The 21,472-nt window shown below is 39.4% G+C and overlaps 1 protein-coding gene across 1 annotated transcript in view; it reads right to left on the reverse strand.

Moving 5' to 3' along the window:
* The window catches only part of EFCAB5 (EF-hand calcium binding domain 5), a 175,546-nt gene that overhangs the window by 40,393 nt on the left and 113,681 nt on the right, over positions 1 to 21,472 (reverse strand). The window contains exons 13-17 of the mRNA XM_044248235.1: positions 19,600 to 20,424; positions 16,781 to 16,855; positions 16,593 to 16,685; positions 12,415 to 12,629; positions 9,803 to 9,959 (exon numbers count right to left, since the gene is read on the reverse strand). Coding sequence (XP_044104170.1) covers positions 9,803 to 9,959; positions 12,415 to 12,629; positions 16,593 to 16,685; positions 16,781 to 16,855; positions 19,600 to 20,424 — 1,365 coding nt within the window. The remainder of the gene's footprint in view (positions 1 to 9,802; positions 9,960 to 12,414; positions 12,630 to 16,592; positions 16,686 to 16,780; positions 16,856 to 19,599; positions 20,425 to 21,472) is intronic.

Raw genomic sequence — 21,472 nt, forward strand, 5'->3', positions numbered from 1 at the left:
GTTTTCTACACTTCCCATTAGCAATGCATGAAGGTTCTACCTTCTTTACATCCTTGACAACACTTATTATTTTTCTATTTTTAAAAATTTTTATTTATTTTTTAAATTTCTTTTCAGTGTTCCAGAATTCATTGTTCATGCACTACACCCAGTGCTCCATGCAATACGTGCCCTCCATAATACCCACCACCAGGCTCACCCAACCTCCCACCCCTCGCCCCTCCAAAATTGTTTTTGGGTTGTTTTTCCGAGTCCACAGTCTCTCATGGTTCATCTCCCCCTCCAATAAAATTATAACCATACAGCATAAGCAACAAAAGCAAAAGTAAATAAGTGGGAATACCTGAAGCTAAAAGGTTTCTGCACAACAAAAGAAGCAAACAACAAAATGAAAAGGAAACCTGCAGAATAGGAGGAGATACTTGCAAATCATAAATCTGATAAGGGATTAATCAAAATATATAAGGAACTCATACAACTAGACAGAAAAAAAAGACATTAAAAATGGGCAAAGAAACTGAATAGATGTATTTCCAAAGACATGCAGATGACCAAAAGGTGCATGAAAAGATACTCAACATCACTAACAATTAGAGAAATGCAAATCAAAACCACAATGAAATATCATCTCACACCTGTCAGAACGGCAGTGTCGAAAACACAAGAGATAATAAGTGTTGTCAAGGATGTGGAGAAAAGGGAACACTTGTGCACTGTTGGTGGCAATGTAAATTGGTATAATCACCAGGAAAAACATTATGGAGGTTCCTCAAAACATTAAAAATAGAATTGCCATATTATCTAGCAATTCCACTTTTAAGTATCTAATGAAAAGAAATGAAATCACTATCTCGAAGAGATATCTGTACCACCATGTTCATAGCAGAATTATTCATGATAGTCAAGATGTGAAAAAACCTAAGTGTCCATCAATGAATGAATGGATAAAGAAAATGTGATTCCTACACACACACACACACACACACACATGAATATCATTTCATCATGAAAAAGATGGAGTGCTGCCATGAATGGATCTTGAAGCCATTATGCTGAGTGAAATCAGAGAGAGAAAGACAAATACTATATGATATCATTAACATGTTGAATCTAAAAAAGCCAAACTCAGAGTATAAAATGGTGTTTCTTAGGGGTTGGAGGTGGAGGAGATGGGGGAATGCTGGTCAAAGGGTATAAACATCCTTTTATTAAAACTGTTTTTAAAAATTTATTTGAGAGAGAGAGCATGCATACAAGCAGGGGGAAAGGCAAAGGGAGAGGGAAAGAATCTCAAGCAAACTCCACACTGAGCGCAGTGCCCAACCTGGAGCTCATTCCTATGACACTGAGATCATGACCTGAGCAAAAACCAAGAGCTGGATGCTTAACTGACTGAGCCAGGCAGGTGTCCCAAAAGGCATAAACTTTTATTAAAAGATGAATACATTCTGTAGATCTAATATATAGCATGGTGATTATACTATATTATATACTTAAAAGCTCCTAAGAGTGGAGAACTTTTTCTTTTTTAATTTATTTTTTATTTATTTTCAACATAACAGTATTCATTATTTTTGCACCACACCCAGTGCTCCATGCAATCCATGCCCTCTATAATACCCATCACCTGGTACCCCAACCTCCCACCCACCCCCCTTCAAAACCCTCAGATTGTTTTTCAGAGTCCATAGTCTCTCATGGTTCACCTCTCCTTCCAATTTCCCCCAACTTCCTTCTCCTAACTCCCCATGTCCTCCATGTTATTTGTTATGCTCCACAAATAAGTGAAACCATAATGATAATTGACTCTCTCTGCTTGACTTATTTCACTCAGCATAATCTCTTCCAGTCCTGTCCATGTTGCTACAAAAGTTGTGTATCCATCCTTTCTGATGGAGGCATAATACTCCATATGTATATGGACCACATCTTCCTTATTCATTCGTCCATTGAAGAGCATCTTGGTTCTTTCCACAGTTTGGCGACCGTGGCCATTGCTGCTATAAACATTGGGGTACAGATGGCCCTTCTTTTCACGACATCTGTATCTTTGGGGTAAATACCCAGGAGTGCAATTGCAGGGTCATAGGGAAATTCTATTTTAAATTTCTTGAGGAATCTCCACACTGTTCTCCAAAGAGGCTGCACCAACTTGCATTCCCACCAACAGTGGAAGAGGGTTCCCCTTTCTCCACATCTTCTCCAACACATGTTGTTTCCTGTCTTGCTAATTTTGGCCATTCTAACTGGTGTAAGGTGCTATCTCAATGTGGTTTTAATTTGAATCTCCCTGATGGCTAGTGATGATGAACATTTTTTCATGTGTCTGATAGCCATTTGTATGTCTTCATTGGAGAAGTGTCTGTTCATATCTTCTGCCCATTTTTTGATATGTTTGTCTGTTTTGTGTGTGTTGAGTTTGAGGAGTTCTTTATAGATCCTGGGTATCAACCTTTTGTCTGTACTGTCATTTGCAAATATCTTCTCCCATTCCATGGGTTGCCTCTTTGTTTCCTTGACTGTTTCCTTTGCTGTGCAGAAGCTTTTGATTTTGATGAAGTCCCAAAAGTTCATTTTTGCTTTTGTTTCCTTTGCCTTTGGAGACATATCTTGAAAGAAGTTGCTGTGGCTGATATCGAAGAGATTACTGCCTATGTTCTCCTCTAGGATTCTGATGGATTCCTGTCTCACATTGAGGTCTTTTATCCATTTTGAGTTTATCTTTGTGTACAGTATAAGAGAATGGTCCAGTTTCATTCTTCTACATATAGCTGCCCAGTTTTCCCAGCACCATTTATTGAAGAGACTGTCTTTTTTCCACTGTATATTTTTTTCCTGTTTTGTTGAAGATTAATTGACCATAGAGTTGAGGGTCTATATCTGGGCTCTCTACTCTGTTCCACTGGTCTATGTGTCTGTTTTTATGCCAGTACCATGCTGTCTTAGTGATCACAGCTTTGTAGTAAAGCTTGAAATCAGGTAACGTGATGCCCCCCATTTTATTTTTGTTTTTCAACATTTCCTTAGCGATTCTGGGTCTCTTCTTATTCCATACAAATTTTAGGATTATTTGCTTCAGCTCTTTGAAGAATACCGGTGGAATTTTGATCGGAATAGCATTAAAAGTATAGATTGCTCTAGGCAGTATAGACATTTTAACAATGTTTATTCTTCTGATCCAAGAGCATGGAATGGTCTTCCATCTTTTTGTGTCTTCTTCAATTTCTTTCATGAGTGTTCTGTAGTTCCTCAAGTACAGATCCTTTACCTCATTAGTTAGGTTTATTCCCAGGTATCTTATGGTTCTTGGTGCTATAGTAAATGGAATCGATTCTCTAATTTCCCTTTCTGTATTTTCATTATTAGTGTATAAGAAAGCCACTGATTTCTGTACATTGACTTTGTATCCTGCCACGTTGCTAAATTGTTGCATGAGTTCTAGTAGTTTGGGGGTGGAGTCTTTTGGGTTTTCCATATAAAGAATCATGTCATCTGCAAAGAGAGAGAGTTTGACTTCTTCATTACCAATTTGGATACCTTTTATTTCTCTTTGTTGTCTGATTGCTGTTGCTAGGACTTGTAATACCATGTTGAACAAGAGTGGTGAGAGTAGGCATCCTTGTCGTGTTCCTGATCTCAACGGGAAGGTTGCAAGCTTTTTCCCATTGAGGATGATATTTGCTGTGGGTCTTTCATAGATTTGATGAAGTTCAGGAATGTTCCCTCTATTCCTATACTTTGAAGCGTTTTAATCAGGAACGGATGCTGGATTTTGTCAAATGCTTTTTCTGCATCGATTGAGAGGACCATGTGGTTCTTCTCTCTTCTCTTATTAATTTGTTCTATCACATTGATTGATTTGCGAATGTTGAAACATCCTTGTAGCCCAGGGATGAATCCCACCTGGTCATGGTAGATAATCTTTTTAATGTGCTGTTGGATCCTGTTTGCTAGGATCTTATTGAGAATCTTAGCATCCATATTCATCAGTGATACTGGTCTGAAATTCTCCTTTTTGGTAGGGTGTTTGCCTGGTTTGGGGATCAAGGTAATGCTGGCTTCATAGAAAGAGTCTGGAAGTTTTCCTTCTGCTTCAATTTTTTGAAACAGCTTCAGGAGAATAGGTGTTATTTCTTCTTTGAAAGTTTGGTAGAATTCCCCAGGGAATCCATCAGGTCCTGGGCTCTTGTTTTTTGGGAGGTTTTTGATCACTGCTTCAATCTCATTACTAGATATTGGTCTATTCAGGTTGTCAATTTCTTCCTGGTTCAATTTTGAAAGTTTATAATTTTCTAGGAATGCATCCATTTCATCTAGGTTTCTTAGCTTATTGGCATATAACTGTTGATAATAACTTCTGATGATTGTTTCTACTTCCTTGGTGTTCATTGTGATCTCTCCCTTTTCATTCATAATTTTATGAATTTGAGCTTTCTCTCTTTTCTTTTGGATTAGTGTGGCCAATGGTTTATCGATCTTATTGATTCTTTCAAAAAACCAGCTTCTAGTTTCATTGATACGTTCTGCTGTATCTCTGGTTTCTACCTCATTGATCTCAGCTCTAATTTTGATGATTTCCCTTCTTATGTGTGGAGTTGGTTTGATTTGTTGTTGATCCTCCAGTTCTTTAAGGTGTAGAGACAGCTGGTGTGTTCTGGACTTTTCAGTTTTTTTGAGGGATGCTTGGATGGCTATGTATTTCCCCCTTAGGACCGCCTTAGCTGTATCCCATAGATTTTGGACCGAAGTGTCTTCATTCTCATTGATTTCCATGAATTGTTTCAGTTCTTTGATCTCCTGTTTGATCCAAGCATTCTTAAGCAAGGTGGTCTTTAGCTTCCAGGTGTTTGAGTTCCTTTTGAACTTTTCCTTGTGATTGAGCTCCAATTTCAAAGCATTGTGATCTGAGAATGTGCAGGGAATAATCTCAGTCTTTTGGTATCAGTTGAGTCCTGATTTGTGACCCAGTATGTGGTCTATTCTGGAGAAGGTTCCATGTGCACTTGAGAAGAATGAGTATTCTGTTGTTTTAGGGTGGAATGTTCTGTATATATCTATGAGGTCCATCTGGTCCAATGTGTCATTCAATGCTCTTGTTTCTTTATTGATTTTCTGCTTCAATGATCTGTCTATTTCTGAGAGAGGTGTGTTAAGATCTCCAACGATTAGTGTATTCATATCAATATGTCTCTATCTTGTTAACAGTTTTCTTATGTAATTGGCTGCTCCCACATTGGGGGCATAGATATTTACAATTGTTAGGTCATCTTGTTGGATAGTCCCTTTAAGAATGATGTAGTGTCCTTCTGTATCTCTGACTACAGTCTTTAGTTTAAAATCTAATTTGTCTGATATGAGAATCGCTACCCCGGCCTTCTTTTGAGGCCCATTGGCATGAAAGATGCTTCTCCATCCCTTCACTTTCAGTCTGGGTGTATCTTTAGTTTCAAAATGGGTCTCTTGTAGACAACATATGGATGGGTCCTGTCATTTTATCCAGTCTTCAACCCTGTGCCATTTTATGGGTGCATATAGGCCATTCACATTGAGGGTGATTATTGATAGATACGTTTTTATTGACACTGTGTTACCTTTGAAGTCTTTCTTTCTGTAGATTGTCTCTATATTTCTGTTCAATGCTATTCTTGGGCCTTTTCCTCTTTTATAGAATCCCCCCCTTAATATTTCCTGCAATATCGGCTTGGTGGTTGCATAGTCTTTTAAGCCTTGCCGGTCTTGGAAACTTTTTATCTCTCCATCCATTTTGAATGTCAGTCTTGCTGGATAAAGTATTCTTGGCTGCATGTTCTTCTCATTCAGTGCCCTGAATATATCTTGCCAGCCCTTTTTGGCTTGCCAGGTATCTGTGGACAGGTCTGACGTTATTCTGATTGGCTTTCCTCTGTACGTAAGGATCTTCTTTGTCCTAGCTGCTTTCAAGAGGTTCTGCCTACAATTATAATTCTTCATTCTTACTATTAGGTGTCTCAAGGACTTTCGAGAATCTGTAATCTTGGGGGAAACCGTTTGGCCTCTAGTACATGAACGCTGGTTCCATTCACGAGATTCGGAGAATTTTCATGAAGAATTTGTTCCACTATATCTTCTAGACTTCTTTCTTTCTCCTCCCCTTCAGGGATTCCAATAATTCTGACGTTGGAATGTTTCATGGCATCATTTATTTCCCTGATTCTGTTTTCATGGCTTCTAAGCTGTTTGTTCCAGGCTTCCTCCTGATCCTTTCTCTCTATTTGTTTTGTCCTCCAGATCACTAATTCTATCTTCTGTCTCAGTTACTCTAGCTTTGAGAGAATTTAGATTAGATTGGAACTCATTGAGAGCATTGCGAAGCTCATCCCTGTTAGCTTTCAGCTCTTCCCTAACATTGAAAATATGATCTCTGGTCGTTTTCAGTTCAGCCCTAATCAATTCCGTTTGGTCACCCATGGCTTTCTCTAACCTAGCTATTGCTTGGATAATTGTTAGCCTGAATTCTCTTTCTGACATATTGTCTATGTTGATAGCCATTAGCTCTGTTGCAGAAGGCCCATCCTCTGTATTTTTCTTCTATTGGGCATTCCTCCTCCTAGTCATTTTGGTGAGAGATGGCTGAACAGGTGTAGCTGGATGTATCGACCATGGTGCAGTCAAGGTGCACCCTGGAACGCTTCTGAGCAATCAGGGTTCCCCACCCAAATGAGAGGAAAAAGAAAAGGAAAAGAAAAAAAGAGAGACAGGAACGAAAGGTGAGATAAAAGAGAAGGTCCAGCCCAAATGGGCCCCAAGGTAAGATTTATGAAGTATACAAACAAAAACAGACAAACAAAAAGACTGATAAAAGTATATGACAAGAGAAAAAAATAATGTATATATATTTACATATATATATATGCAAATAAAGGAAGAACCTCATCAAAAAGAACCCCAAGTGTAAGATTTATAGACTATCAGAACAAACACAAAAACACAGAAACACTGGTGGAAGAAGAAGATGGGAGAGTGGTTGTAAATTCTCAGTGTGGGTGAGGAAGGTTGTTTTGATTCTTCCTGGATGTATCTTGATATCTTTGTTAAAGGACTCAACTTTCCTAAGATAAAGGGAGATTAGGAATTGGTTTACCTGTAGGGGTGGCATTGATTGGGGAAAGGGGATTATCTTGAAGTTTAACTCTATATGAATATTAGAAAATAAAAATTTAAAAAAAGGAATAAACTAGACTAAACTAAAATTAAAAAAAAGAAATTTAAAAAATAGAAATGCAAAAGGAAAACACAGGTGTATGTATCAAAAAGTTCAGGTTAGAAGGTTATTATGGAATTTGAGGTACTGGACATCTCACTGTGATGGTAAATAGGTTAAAAATTATCTATATAATAATAAAAATTATCTATATAAAAAATGAGCCAGAATAGTGGGAACGAATTAATAATAAAAATTGTCCTATGACATGAACAGACGTTTCTGCAAAGAAGACATCCAGATGGCCAACAGACACATGAAAAAGTGCTCCATATCACTCGGCATCAGGGAAATACAAATCAAAACCACAATGAGATATCACCTTACACCAGTCAGAATGGCTAAAATCAACAAGTCAGGAAATGACAGATGCTGGCGAGGATGCAGAGAAAGGGGAACCCTCCTACACTGTTGGTGGGAATGCAAGCTCGTGCAACCACTCTGGAAAACAGCATGGAGGTTCCTCAAAATGTTGAAAATAGAATTGCCCTATGACCCAGCAATTGCACTACTGGGTATTTACCCTAAAGACACAAACGTAGTGATCCAAAGGGGCACGCGCACCCGAATGTTTATAGCAGCAATGTCCACAATAGCCAAACTATGGAAAGAACCTAGATGTCCATCAACAGATGAATGGATAAAGAAGATGTGGTATATATACACAATGGAATACTATGCAGCCATCAAAAGAAACGAAATCTTGCCATTTGCGACAACATGGATGGAACTAGAGCGTACCATGCTTAGCGAAATAAGTCAAGCGGAGAAAGACAACTATCATATGATCTCCCTGATATGAGGAAGTAGTGATGCAACATGGGGGCTTAAGTGGGTAGGAGAAGAATCCATGAAACAAGATGGGATAGGGAGGGAGACAAACCATAAGTGACTCTTAATCTCACGAAACAAACTGTGGGTTGCTGGGGAGAGGGGGTTTGGGAGAAGGGGGGTAGGGTTATGGACTTTGGGGAGGGTATGTGCTTTTGGGTAAATTGGAAGGGGAGGTGAACCATGAGAGACTATGGACTCTGAAAAACAATCTGAGGGGTTTGAAGTGGCGGGGGGGTGGGAGGTTGGGGTACCAGGTGGTGGGTATTATAGAGGGCACAGCTTGCATGGAGCACTGGGTGTGGTGAAAAAATAATGAATACTGTTTTTCTGAAAATAAATAAATTGGAAAAAAAAAAGAAGGAAAAAATAAAATGTTAGAATTTCTTACCAAAAAAAAAAAAAATTGTCCTATGAAGTAGTGGTTGTTGTTCTCTTGTCATCTTTTTTTTTTTTTTTTTCTTCCTTTACGGGTTGGTTTTCTGGGGGAGGGGCCTGCCACGTGGGTTTTCAGTCAATGATGTTCTCTGAGTTAAGTCCTCTCACCCCCCTCAAGGGGGTGGGCTCTGAGGAAACTGTTTTTTTCAGGCTTTTGTTCTCTGGAGGTTTTTATATTTGTTCACTTTTGTTTTTCTCTCTCGCCTTGACCCAAAACCATGGCAGCAGCGGCTGTCTGGGCAGCTCCAGACTGCCAGAGAAGTTTCAAGTAGCGATCACACACTGAGATTTTCCCGCTGGCTCAGTCTGGGAGTGCCTGGTCTTTCCCCATCTGAGAGAGCACTGGGCTGGTGCCTGTGCGCACCTCTCTCAGGGGAGGGCACGGGGCATGACTCGGACTCTGATGGCACGGCAGGGCACTCGCGTGGGGACTGCAAAAAGGCTGTGCTTCTGTTGGCTGGCGAGGCTCCCAGCCCCTTACGGGAGCTGGGCCCCACACGCTCTCGGGCACGCTGGTGGTTCAGGGACCAATACCTGGTTTCTCTGCCACACTCTCTCTGGCTCTGCACCAGGGGTGGCTGTCCTGGGTCTGGGGACTTAAGCCCCTGACCCTAACACCCCGATTCCTGCAATTTCCCCCCAGTGATCCTTTGCTCTTTTTGAGTGCTTTCTACCAGACTCCGGAGTTAATGCTGGTCCCCAGACGCAGGGCACTCTCATATTGGGATATTACTTTCCAATGGGTCACCTCTGGTGGCTCCCTCCCCCTTTTGTTTATCTTCCGATATCAGTCTAACTTTCCCACTCCGCTTTACCTGCCCACTAGTGTCTTCTGCCTGGTAGAGATCCAGATGTGTATAATTCTGATCTCAGGCTGATTTCGTGGGTGATCGGGTTCTTTGGAAGGTAATCAGCCCACTTTAGGGTACAGGTTGAAAGGGTGCCTCCTCCTACTTCCCCGCCATCTTGTCTCTCCTAAGAGAGTACATCTTAAACGTTCTCAGTACAAAAAAGAAATGGTAATCGTGAAGTGACAGAGGTGTTAATGCCACGGCGGTAATCATTTTGCAGTATATAAATGTATCAAGTCAACACACTGTACACCTTAAACTTACACAATGTTCTATGTTAATTATATCTCAATAAGGCTGAAAAATAAGGATAGCCATACTAATAGGTGTGAAGTGGTGTCTTGTGGTTTCAGAACCAGAGTTTTAACTGTATATGTCATAGTACTGGAGAATTTGAAGCAAGTTGTTCCCACAGCTTTAATAAGAAAATCCTTATTTTTACCTTTCTTCATAGATTCTTTTTCCATACCCTCCTTGTATGTGTACAAGACTTCATCAACTTCCTTCAGATCCAGGAAGCCTGAGCCATCATTGTCCCACTTCTGAAACACAGCTTCTAGGAGAAGTTGCCGTCGGGCTCTGGAAGCATTTTGTCTAGCCTAGAATAGAAACAGGGTAACAGCAATGTCCACAACTATGGAAAGAACCTAGATGTCCATCAATAGATGAATGGATAAAGAAGATGTGGTATATATATATACAACGGAATACTATGCAGCCATCAAAAGAAATAAAATCTTGCCATTTGCAATGACATGGCTGGAACTAGAAGGTATTATGCTGGATGAAATCAATCAGAGAAAGACAATTATCAGAGGCAGGGTGGGGGGTCGTGGGAGATAGGAAGGGAAAAAATGAAACAAGATGAGATAGGGAGGGAGACAAACCATAAGAGACTCTTAATCTCACAGAACAAATAGGGTTGCTGGGGGGTGGGGTGCTAGGGATAGGGTGCCCGGTTGTAGACATTGGGGAGGGTATGTGCTGTGATGACTGCTGTGAAATGTGTAAGCCTGATGATTCACAGACCTGTACCCCTGGGGCAAATAATACATTGTATGTTAATTAAAGAAAAAAAAGAAACAGGTTAACAAAGCACAGGACACACTATCCATTGTGCAAGCTGCCATCCCATGGTTATTCCCTCAAAAGTGCTGCACTATTTCTAAAAACAGCTTTATAAAAAAAGCTGGGACTAAGCATGATAGTAATGGGAAATTGAAGCATTTAATTTTTTTTAGAAGATTTTATTTATTTGAGAGAGGAGAGAACGTGAGGAGGGTTGAGGGAGAGGAAGAAGCAGACTCCCCCATCCAACAGGGATCCTGATCCCTGATCAAGCAGGGCTCGATCCCAGGAGCCTGAAATCATAACCTGAGCCAAAAGCAAATGTAAAGCATTTAATTTGAATCCTCTAGATACCGTTTCTCTGTTTCATTCCTAGAACAAAAACACAAAACCCAATAAAACAAAAAACAGGCATTCTCTGCATTGGACTAAAGCACATTAACTTAGGAAAGGGGCTACACTCCTTAAGAAACTTTGATTCATTCCTCTCCACTCCCTTGCTGGTCATTCAGGAATGTGATAAACATATCGCATGCTCTACCTGCCTTCTTGGTGGGATATGCAGAGTGAAGGCAGTGTTCAAACAATGAAAAATGACTATGTTCAAAAATTATTTTTTATAATTTATGATTTATAATTTAGCATTGATCTAACTTGACATTGATTTTACTTACCTTTCAGATTTTTTTTACCAGATTAATTATATCAGTCAGATAGTAACTAAATTATTATACAGATAGATTTATTTATTTATTTATTTTTTTAAAAGATTTTTTATTTATTTGTCAGAGAGGGAGAGAGAGCACAGGCAGACAGAATGGCAGGCAGAGGCAGAGGGAGAAGCAGGCTCCCTGCTGAGCAAGGAGCCCGATGTGGGACTCGATCCCAGGACGCTGGGATCATGACCTGAGCCGAAGGCAGCTGCTTAACCAACTGAGCCACCCAGGCGTCCCATACAGATAGATTTAATTGCTAAAAGAAAGTGAATATATAGCATTTGGTTAAATGAGGGAATTGCAACTGAGGAGGCAATAGGGATATAAACTCTAGAATTAGGTTGAGAAGACCCATAAGGCTGCTGAGATGAGTGAATGTGCCTGGTGAATGTAAGCTACATATTTCATAAAAGGGCACATAAGTTGTTTATATCAGCTAATGTGTATGCACCTATCTATCACTCAACGAGGTAGGAAGTTCTTATCACCTGGATTCACATGAATAGAAAATACACGTACAAATCATAATTGTGCTCCCAGGTATGTGCATTAGTAAATGAGTTCACACAGCAGTGTGCATGCCAATGCATTTTTTGCACATACACATATCTGCTCCTTAGAATCTGCTCTTCAAGCTTCAGAGGAGGAAACAGAAAATTGTGCAATAAAAGATCTCCTGCCACCAGCGATCATGTTATTATTAGGGGAATGAATTCTCTGCAGTGTGATCTTGGAACATTTGACCATAAAATTAAATACTTAATGGCTATGCTCATTGAAATAAAGCAATTAGCTTGATCATAAACTTTTTTTTTTTTAAAGAAACTTTATTTCTTTTTTAAGTAGACTTCATGCCCCTTGTGGAGCACAATGCAGGGCTTGAATGCACGACCCTGACGTCAAGACCCGAGTTGAAATCAAGAGTCAGATGCTCAACCAGCTGAGCCACCAAGGACCTCTTGGTTATAAATTTTTTTTTAAAGATTTTATTTATTCATTTGACAGAGAGAGATCACAAGTAAGCAGAGAGGCAGGCAGAGAGAGAGGAAGGGAAGCAGGCTCCCCGCTGAGCAGAGAGCCCCACTCGGGACTCGATCCCAGGACCCTGAGATCATGACCCCAGCCGAAGGCAGCGGCTTAACCCACTGAGACACCCAGGCGCCCCATCTTGGTTATAAATTTTTAAAGGACCACATTAGGAGTCACTGAGGTTGAGAGATTTACTAATAATATGACCCCACCTGTTTTATTGATAAATAATATTACTCACCTGTTCTAAGCCACTTATTTTCTCTTCTTTTGTTTCAACATAGCCTCTCTTAAAAAAGGATGTGAGGGTCTCACTGACACTCAAGGAGGTATCTTCACCAACAAATGTCTCCAGAAGTTGCACAAACTGGAGCAGATTTAAGGAAACTCCATTGAAAGCACTTCTACCTTTTATGTCCTTGTAAGACTGAATATTTCTGATAATTGAGTGTAGGTCTATAAAGCAGGAAACATACAACAAACAGTAAAGTGGACAATTTATTAAAGCTTAGAGGAAAATACACAGATACTTATTGTAATAAACATCTGCTACTCTTTTCCTGTCAGAAACCCATGCTCCCTTCATCAGGAAAACATCTTTCCCCCACTGTCAGCTTATATTTTTATTTTCATTTCACATGTATCAATAGTTTTTATTGCTGAGTAATATTCCATTTATAAATATATCACAATTTTTAATTTATTCTCATACTGATAGATACCTGGAATGTTTCCAGAAAGTTCAGGCTATTATGGATATACCTGGTTTACATATTCTTACATATGTTTTGCTCTTGTCGTTGTAAACATGCTTTTAACTCTATCGGATAAATAACCAGAGTTGGAAATTCTGGATCATGGGTAAATATGTGTTTGGTTTTACAATAAACACACAGATATTTTCTGAAGTAACTGTAACATTTTAAACTCCCACCAACAATCCTGAAAACTTCCAGTTTCTCCACCTTGCCAAGAGTCAGTGTTGTCAGTCTTTTTCATTTTAGCCATTCGGGTCATATGTAGTGGTTTCTCATCATAATGTTAGTCTGTTTTTCATGATGACTAATGACATTGCACACTTCTTCATGTGTTCATTGCTCATTCTTACATGTTTTATTTGCGAAGCATCTATTAACTTGTTCTACTAATTTATACTATATTGTTTATATTTTTTTGAGTTGTTGAAGATCTTAATATTTCCTGGATACCAGTCCTTTGTCAGATACAAATTTTACAAATAGTCCAAGTATTTCTTCCATATCTGTGGTTTATATACATACTTCTTTAATGATATGTTTTAATAAACAAAAGTTTTATTTGATGAGATCTAATTTGTCATCTTATTCTTTACGGTAGTTTTTTTTTTTAATGTTTCAAGTTTTTATTTAAATTCCAGTTCGTTAAGATACAGTGTGATAATAGTTTCAGGTGTACAATATAGTGATTCAGTACTTCCATACATCACCCTGTGCTCATCACAAGTGCCCTCTTTAACCCCCATCACCTGTTAACCACCCCCATCTCTGCTCTGGTAACCATCAGTTTGTTCTCTATAATTGAGAGTCTGTTCCTCTCTCTCTTTCTCATTTGTTCTCCTTTGTTTATTTTGTTTCTTGAATTCCACATATGAGTGAAATCATATATTAGTCTTTCTCTGACTTACTTCACTTAGCGTAATATATATTAGCTCCATTCACTTTGTTGCAAAGGACAGATTTCATCCTTTTTTATGATGGAGTAATATTCTGTTATATATAGTGTATATATCTTTGTAATATATATATATTTATGTAATACATTATATTTAATGAATATTATATGTAATTTTATATATTATATGTATATATTACATGTAATTATGTGTATATATATATATATATATTAACACCTCTTTTTTTAAAAAAAGATTTTATTTATTTGACAGAGATCACAAGTAGGCAGAGAGAGGCAGGCAGAGAGGGAGGCAGGGAAGCAGGCTCCCCGCTGAGCAGAAAGCCCGATGTGGGGCTCGATCCCAGGAGCCTGGGATCATGACCTGAGCCGAAGACAGCGGTTTTGACGCACTGAACCACCCAGATGCCCCCTCTTTCCCTTTTTTTAAAGAGACCTTATTTATTTGAGAGAGGGCAGGAACTCAAGTTGGGGGAGGGGCAGTGGGAGAGGCAGAGACAGGCAGACTCCCCACTGAGCAGGGGGCCAGATATGGGGTTCTATCTCAGGACACTTAACCGACTGAGACACCCAGGCACCCCTACACTACACCCAGATACCCTACACCCTTACACAACATTTTCCTTATCAATTCATCAGTCGATGGACATTTGGGCTGTTCCTATAATTTGGCTATTGTTGTTAATGCTGCTATAAACGTCGAGGTGCATGTATCCCTTTGAATTAGTATTGTTGAATTTTTTGAGTAAATACCCAGTAGTGCAGTGTCCAGATGGTAGGGTAGTTCTATTTTTAACTCTTTGAGGGGCCTCCATACTATTCTCCACAGTGGCTGTACCAGTTTGCATTCCCACCAACAGTGTAAGAAGGTTCCCCTTTCCCTGTGTCCTCATCAACACCTGGTATGTCCTGTGTTGTTAATTGAACCATGAGAGACTATGGACTCTGAAAAACAGTCTGAGGGGTTTGAAGTGGCGGGGGGGTGGGAGGTTGGGGTACCAGGTGGTGGGTATTATAGAGGGCACAGCTTGCATGGAGCACTGGGTGTGGTGAAAAAATAATGAATACTGTTTTTCTGAAAATAAATAAATTGGGAAAAAAATTGTAGCCATTCTGACAGGTGTGTCGTGGTATTTCACTGTAGTTTTGATTTGTATTTCCCTGATGAGGAGTGACGTTGAGCATCTTTTCCTGTCTCTGTTAGCCATCTGTATGTCTTCTTTGGAGCAATGTCTATTCATGTCTTCTGCCCATTTTTTAACTGGGTTATTTGCAGGGGGTGGGTAGCGAGTTTGATAAGTTCCTTATAGATTTAGATGAATCCGGTGGCACTGAGCATCCCCCACCTTTGTTACAAGACCATGTGATATAGGTCTGGCTAGTGATTTCCATAGGACAGCAATGTAATCCCCTATACGTAATGAGAATGAGCCCCAGAACTTTTGGGGGAACTACTGGGGACCAATCACTCTTTTAGTATTCTGATTCCTGAACATAAGATATAGACTTAGCAACACCCTTATGGACATGTCTACCACAACATGGAGAAAATGACCTGAAACTGAAAGTTACATAGAGAGGAACAGGGCTGAGAGGTGGAGTCAGTGTCTCATTGCTATTATTGAGCCCTTGTATTCATTTGTGCCTGAAGCCAGCTGTGGTCTGGATTTGACAGTTAAATAATTCTATAGATACTACTGCAACCTCTCCCCCAAAGAGTATTGACTAATATATTTATCTCGAAGCTCAATCTTATAATACAAAGCATATTTCACAAAATATCAGCCCAGAGACTTATGTTTGATTTATTCACCGATTCAATCATTCATGCCCTCATGCCTTCCATATGAGATCTGACTTGATCTAAAAATAATCACATGTGCAGTTTTTCAAAATGGTAAAGCAAAACTGAAACAAAGAAGTAAGACCAAGAGAAGAAGAACATGAACTAGCAGGCCACAAGAGCTTGACCAATGCCGTGTATTTTTACCAAAGTATTTTGAGGATAGAAAGTTTGTTATTTGACCCAGGCTTAAATGAGAAAAAATTTGCAGATAGTAAGAAAATAATCCAAATATAAGTAGTTCTACTACTTGTTGATGAAAGGTAAAATGATAAAAGAGCATTGCAGTAATTATAGAGGGCACGGCTTGCATGGAGCACTGGGTGTGGTGAAAAAATAATGAATACTGTTTTTCTGAAAATAAATTGAAAAAAAAAAAGAGCATTGCAGTAAAATATGAGCTCTTGTTGGAACAATCATTGTTAAATACATGGTTTATCTCAGAGCTAAAAGCTACTCTTTGTTCTCTCTGTTAAGCTGATCTTTCTTTATAAGTCTTCAAAAACAAGATAGATTCGAATGAGTCTCACATATTGAGTTATGAAACTACCAGGGAGAGGAATCGCTGGAATGATTTCTATTGAGTTCTAATATCCGAGACCCGATTCCCTTTGTGTACTTGGATCATAGCTTCAAAACAGTTATAGGACCACGTGACGGTAAAAACAAATTGTATCCTAATGCATACATTTTAAAGCAGAAAAGCACATGCCTACAGGTACACTACCACCAAAAACATTCATCTTGTATATGTTTAGATCCATCAGCTCAGGGACAAAATAGTGCAAAGATCACCCTGCCATTGTGTCTTCGCTAAGTCCAGTCTTTATCATGGGGCACCACAGTAAATTAAATTCATCAGTTGGACTGCCGTCTGGTTTCCTAGTTTGGTTGCTAACCCGTACCTGTGAACCTGGAGTCACTGAGGAGTAAATGTGCCTGTTCCTCATCTTCACATTTGATATTATTCATCTTCCAGTTACAAGTTGAAAGTTCACCTACAAAATATACATTCCATAACATAGACAATTTAATTTCACTTCCATACTTTGTTCTAAAGTATAAATGAAAGGGGGATTAAATGAGGAGTCACCTGACCATGACTTTCCTTCTATTTCTTGGGATTTATGACAGGATGGATCTTTCTGATTTTCCTTTTTCATAGTTTCTAAGAGGTACAAAAGAAAGTGGCTATAATGAACTGGAATTTAAATAAAAACTTGAAAGAAAAAAAGAAAACTGCTATAAATTGGATATTACATACTCTATGATACAGTCCTAAATTAATGAATGAGAAATATGCTTTGCATACAGAACACCAAAAACATTCTGTCAGGTTATTTCCCATCTATGTTATGTCACATTCAACCACAAAGATATCACTTAATAACTTTACTTGTTGAGAGCAGCTCTATGATGAAAGCTATTTGTTGTACCCAAATATGACCACTCAGCATGAGGGCTACATTTCCTAAACTCTGTCACAGCTAGATGTCACCAAATGCCTGAATTCTGACCAATGTGATGTGTGGGCAAGTCATGTAATGCCTATCTCTTCTCCTTCCTCCTTACCCTCTTTTTTTTTTTTTTTTAAAGATTTTATTTCTTTATTTGACAGACAGAGAGAGAGAGAGAGCACAAGTAGGCAGAGCAGCAGGCAGAGGAAGAGGGAGAAGCAGACTCCCCTGCTGAGCAACAAGCTCAAAGCGGGGCTCGATCCCAGGACCATGAGATCATGACCTTAGCCAAAGGTAGACACTTAACTGACTGAGCCACTCAGGTGCCCCTTCTCCTTACCATCTGCTCTGAATCTGGATGCAGTAGTGAGCCATCCAGGACTATGTGGTTAGAGGAGACACAAGATAGAACTTGAGCCTCTGCTGATTTCAGGGGACTGAGCTATCATATTAGTTTTAACTTTTATATCAGAAGGAAAGAAACTCTTACATCGTTTAGACATTTCTATTTTGTTTTGGTTTTATTTTTTTAGACACTGTCATTTTGTTTGTTTGCTTGTTTTAAAGATTTTATTTATTTATTGGAGAGAGGGAGAGAGACCGAGCCCATGAGCAGGGGTAGAGGCCTAGGGAGAGGGAGAAGCAGACTCCCCACTGAGCTGGCAGCCTGGTGTGGGGCTCGATCCCAGTACTTGGAGATCATGACCTGAGCTGAAGGCAGAGGCTTAACCATCTGAGCCATCCAGGAATCCCTAGACACTGTCATTTTGGATCACTGTTACACTTAACAAAATTAAGTCCTTACTAGTAATATCTGATTGAATAGAATGTCACAATTTTTCTAGCTAGTATGTAAGGAGAGCCAAAAATTAACAGCCCTATTTTATGGAGAACCAAACATAATGCTGAAAAATGAGATGTTTCCAGTTAGTTACTGATAATGTAGAATCTAGAGCATGACTTAGGAGTTTTGAATAAGGATTTTCTTTGGGACTGAGCAGATCAAGCTTCTGGAATGTTGCAATGGCATGATTGACAGGGTTTGGGGGCTATGTTTTTCCTGTACATGTAAACTCTTTCGGAACAGCTGAGGTTAGAGGATGAGCAGGAGTCTGGTTTTGAGCCACAGAGTTTCAGATACCCGCCACACACGCCTCTGCCCTATTTCACTGCACATTCTTTTCTGCGAAACACATTCAGCGGTTGAGTGTTAAGTACTGTGGTTGAAAGAAAGGACCTGCTCGCCACCATCCACCCTCCTTCTCTCTCCGTGTGAATCTCACAACAGCAGGGACCATAGGCAGGAATGTTGTCTCTGGTTCCTCTCACCAGGGAAATTACTTGGTGACCTGGTGGATTTCTTACAGCCTGGTTTCTCTGATAAAATAAAGTTGCTATAGGCACCTCCCCCCCCCAAATTAAGTTAAACTAAATTAAAGACATTTATGCTTAACTGAGGTCTAAGTGGTATTGAGACTGGCTCTCTAAGAAGTTAGAATTTTTCAACAAAAAGGCATACATTGGCATAGGCCATTCAAAGGAAAAGTCTTCTGCAGAATAAATATTTGAAATGCAGGAGTTTTCTGTCTTAAATATAACTTTCAGAAACTCTTCTAGAACATACATCTTATATAACTGAAAAATGCAAGATCCATGTTATAGTTGAAGTTAAAGACATTTTAAAAAGCAGCTTCTAGGGGTGCCTGGGTGGCTCAGAGTTAAGCCTCTGCCTTCAGCCTAGGTCATGATCTCAGGGTCCTGGGACTGAGCCCCACATCAGGCCCTCTGTTCAGCAGGGAGCCTGCTTCCCCGCCAGCCTCCCGCCTGCCTCTCTGCCTAATGATGACCTCTCTGTCAAATAAACAAATAAAATCTTAAAAAAAAAAAAAAAGCAGCTCTAATACGAGACATGATACTTAAAATGAAAGGGCTTCTGGGGCCCCCAGGTGGCTCAGTCAGTTGAGAGACTGATTCTTGTTTTTGGCTCAAGTCATGATCTCAGGGTCCTGGGATTGGGCCCTGCATCAGGCTCTGTGCTCAGCACAGAGTTTGCTTGTCCCTGTCCCTCTGTTCCTCTTCCTGCCTTCTCTCTGTCTCTCTCTCACATAAATAAATAAAGTCTTAAAAAAAAAATTGAAAACCGAAACCGATCAGGTTTCTTCTGCCTTTTTAGGAGTCTAGTGAAATTTTTCATATGTAACATCACAGATGGCTTCCTTATGAATGGGCTTCCTGTGCAAAAGGAATTCTAGGTAAATTGACAATAGAAACATTCTGGTTTGCATTTAATTGATTGTTCAAGGCCTAGACACATGTTGCAGAGCAACATATTTAAGGTCTGAATGATCTGGCATGCCAGAAGGGATCCTAACTGAAATGGGTATTTTCTGAAAAGACTTTTAACAATCACTCCACAAAACATGGAGCTGATGTCACAGGTGAACTGAGTTATTACCTGACAGACGATATCTTCTTCTTGATGTCGGGACTTCCTCTTGCAGTTCAGGATTCACAAACAGTCCTTCATATATTTTCTCCTGAGTCCTCTCTTTCTGTGGGGAGATTTTAGTGTGCTCATAGGAAGTAGTCTCCCTAGATATATTACTGTCTCTAAAGGTACTCCCTCTTTCTGATTGTAAAGCTGAACCCTGTTGTTTTTCTGGAATTCCCCCTCTGGGTGGTTCTTGTTCTGCAGTTGACCCTTTGTGTGATCCTTGCCCTGCTACTGACTCGCTGTGTGATCCTCGTTCTGAGGTTGACCCTTCGTCTTGCCCTTGTGCTGATACTGATTCTCTGTGGAGTCCTCGTTCTGTAGCTGATTCCATGTTGACTCCTTGTTCTGACACTCGTTCTGGTGGCCCTTGTTCTATTACTGAGTCACCGTGTGGTTTTTGTTCTATTATTAACTCTCTACTTGATCCTTGTTCTGGAGTTGACCCCGTATGGGTTTCTTGTTCTGTTACTGATTTTCTGTACAATTTTTTTTCTCTACTTGTCTCTCCGTCTTGTTCTTGTCCTTCAGTTGAAATTCTGCTTGGTTCTTGTTCTGCAGTCATCCTTCTCTGCTGTTCTGGCAGTGTTGACTCACTGTTTTCATCATGTTTCTGTTGATCTTCTGGAGTTTCAAATGATTTTCTTTGTGTTTTGCTGGCATGATTTTCAGAAAGTAATGCATTCATCTCTAAGAGAACTTTGTCAAAGTCTTCATAAATATGTTTCTGATTATCCATGTCTCCCCAGAACTCAGACAAGTCCATCTCTTCAAATTCAATGAATGGCCCTAATGCAGAAAAAAAATTTTTTCCTTAAATAATTGATGTTAGAATGAAGAATCAGAACTAGTAAATTAATGCAAAACAGTATAGATCATCATAATTGTAACATGGGCCTATTGATTTAAATAAATAACAGTTACCTTTCGCTACAACACAATAAAAGCAAAAAGATATTCTAGGCAACATAAAAGATGCTCACTACTGTAAGTTAGAAATTATCCCTTCCTAAAAGGTGTAGCTTTGGAAATAAGCATGATTCTTCCTTTTCTAGTTGGAGAGTTGCTTAGACTGTCAAAACAGTAGAATTTAACCACTACTTTTGGTCCTCCAACGATAAGCCTAGTATAGGAATGAGGAAGAGGACACATGTCTTCCACCTCAAATACTTTTTTCAGTATCTACAGTATCAAAATAAAAGCAAGTCTCTGTCACTCACTGGGCTATGCTTTCCTGATATTCATTTTAACCCCCCTTCCTTATTCTCTCCGTTTCTTTCTTCTTTATTCCTCAATTCTTTTCCTCCCAACTTATGTGAACACCTGTTTCAGAATTCTAGGGAAAGATTGGATGGAATTTACCAGAATCCACTCAAACAATAAAACAACAACAAAAACAAAGCAATTCTGGTGTCCAAGACTACTCTATATCACCCCCAGATTTTTAAGTATCCAACTATTTTCACAGAGAACTAAAATATTGACATTTTTGGGAAAACCCATCCATTCAAAGACTTTCTCTTCAAAACATAAAAATGGGCACCTGCTTGGCCTAGTTGTTTAAACATCTGGCTCTAGATTTTGGCTCAGGTCATGATCTCAGAGTTTTGAGATCAAGTGCCACATTAGGCTCTGTGCTGGATATGGAGCCTGCTTATCTCTCTTCTCCTCTCCCTCAGCCCCGCCCCCTTCCTCCCTCTCAAAAGAAAAAATAAATAAAAATAAAAACAAAACCCATAATCCTACTTATTTTGGTAGTAATGTAAAGAAGATTCTTTACTGTGTAATTTCAGTAAAGCCAGACAAGTAAAAATGCTTGGGAGAAGGAAACATTTTT

The sequence above is a fragment of the Neovison vison genome, chromosome 5 (genome assembly GCF_020171115.1).
Source record: "Neovison vison isolate M4711 chromosome 5, ASM_NN_V1, whole genome shotgun sequence".
NCBI lineage: Eukaryota > Metazoa > Chordata > Mammalia > Carnivora > Mustelidae > Neogale > Neogale vison.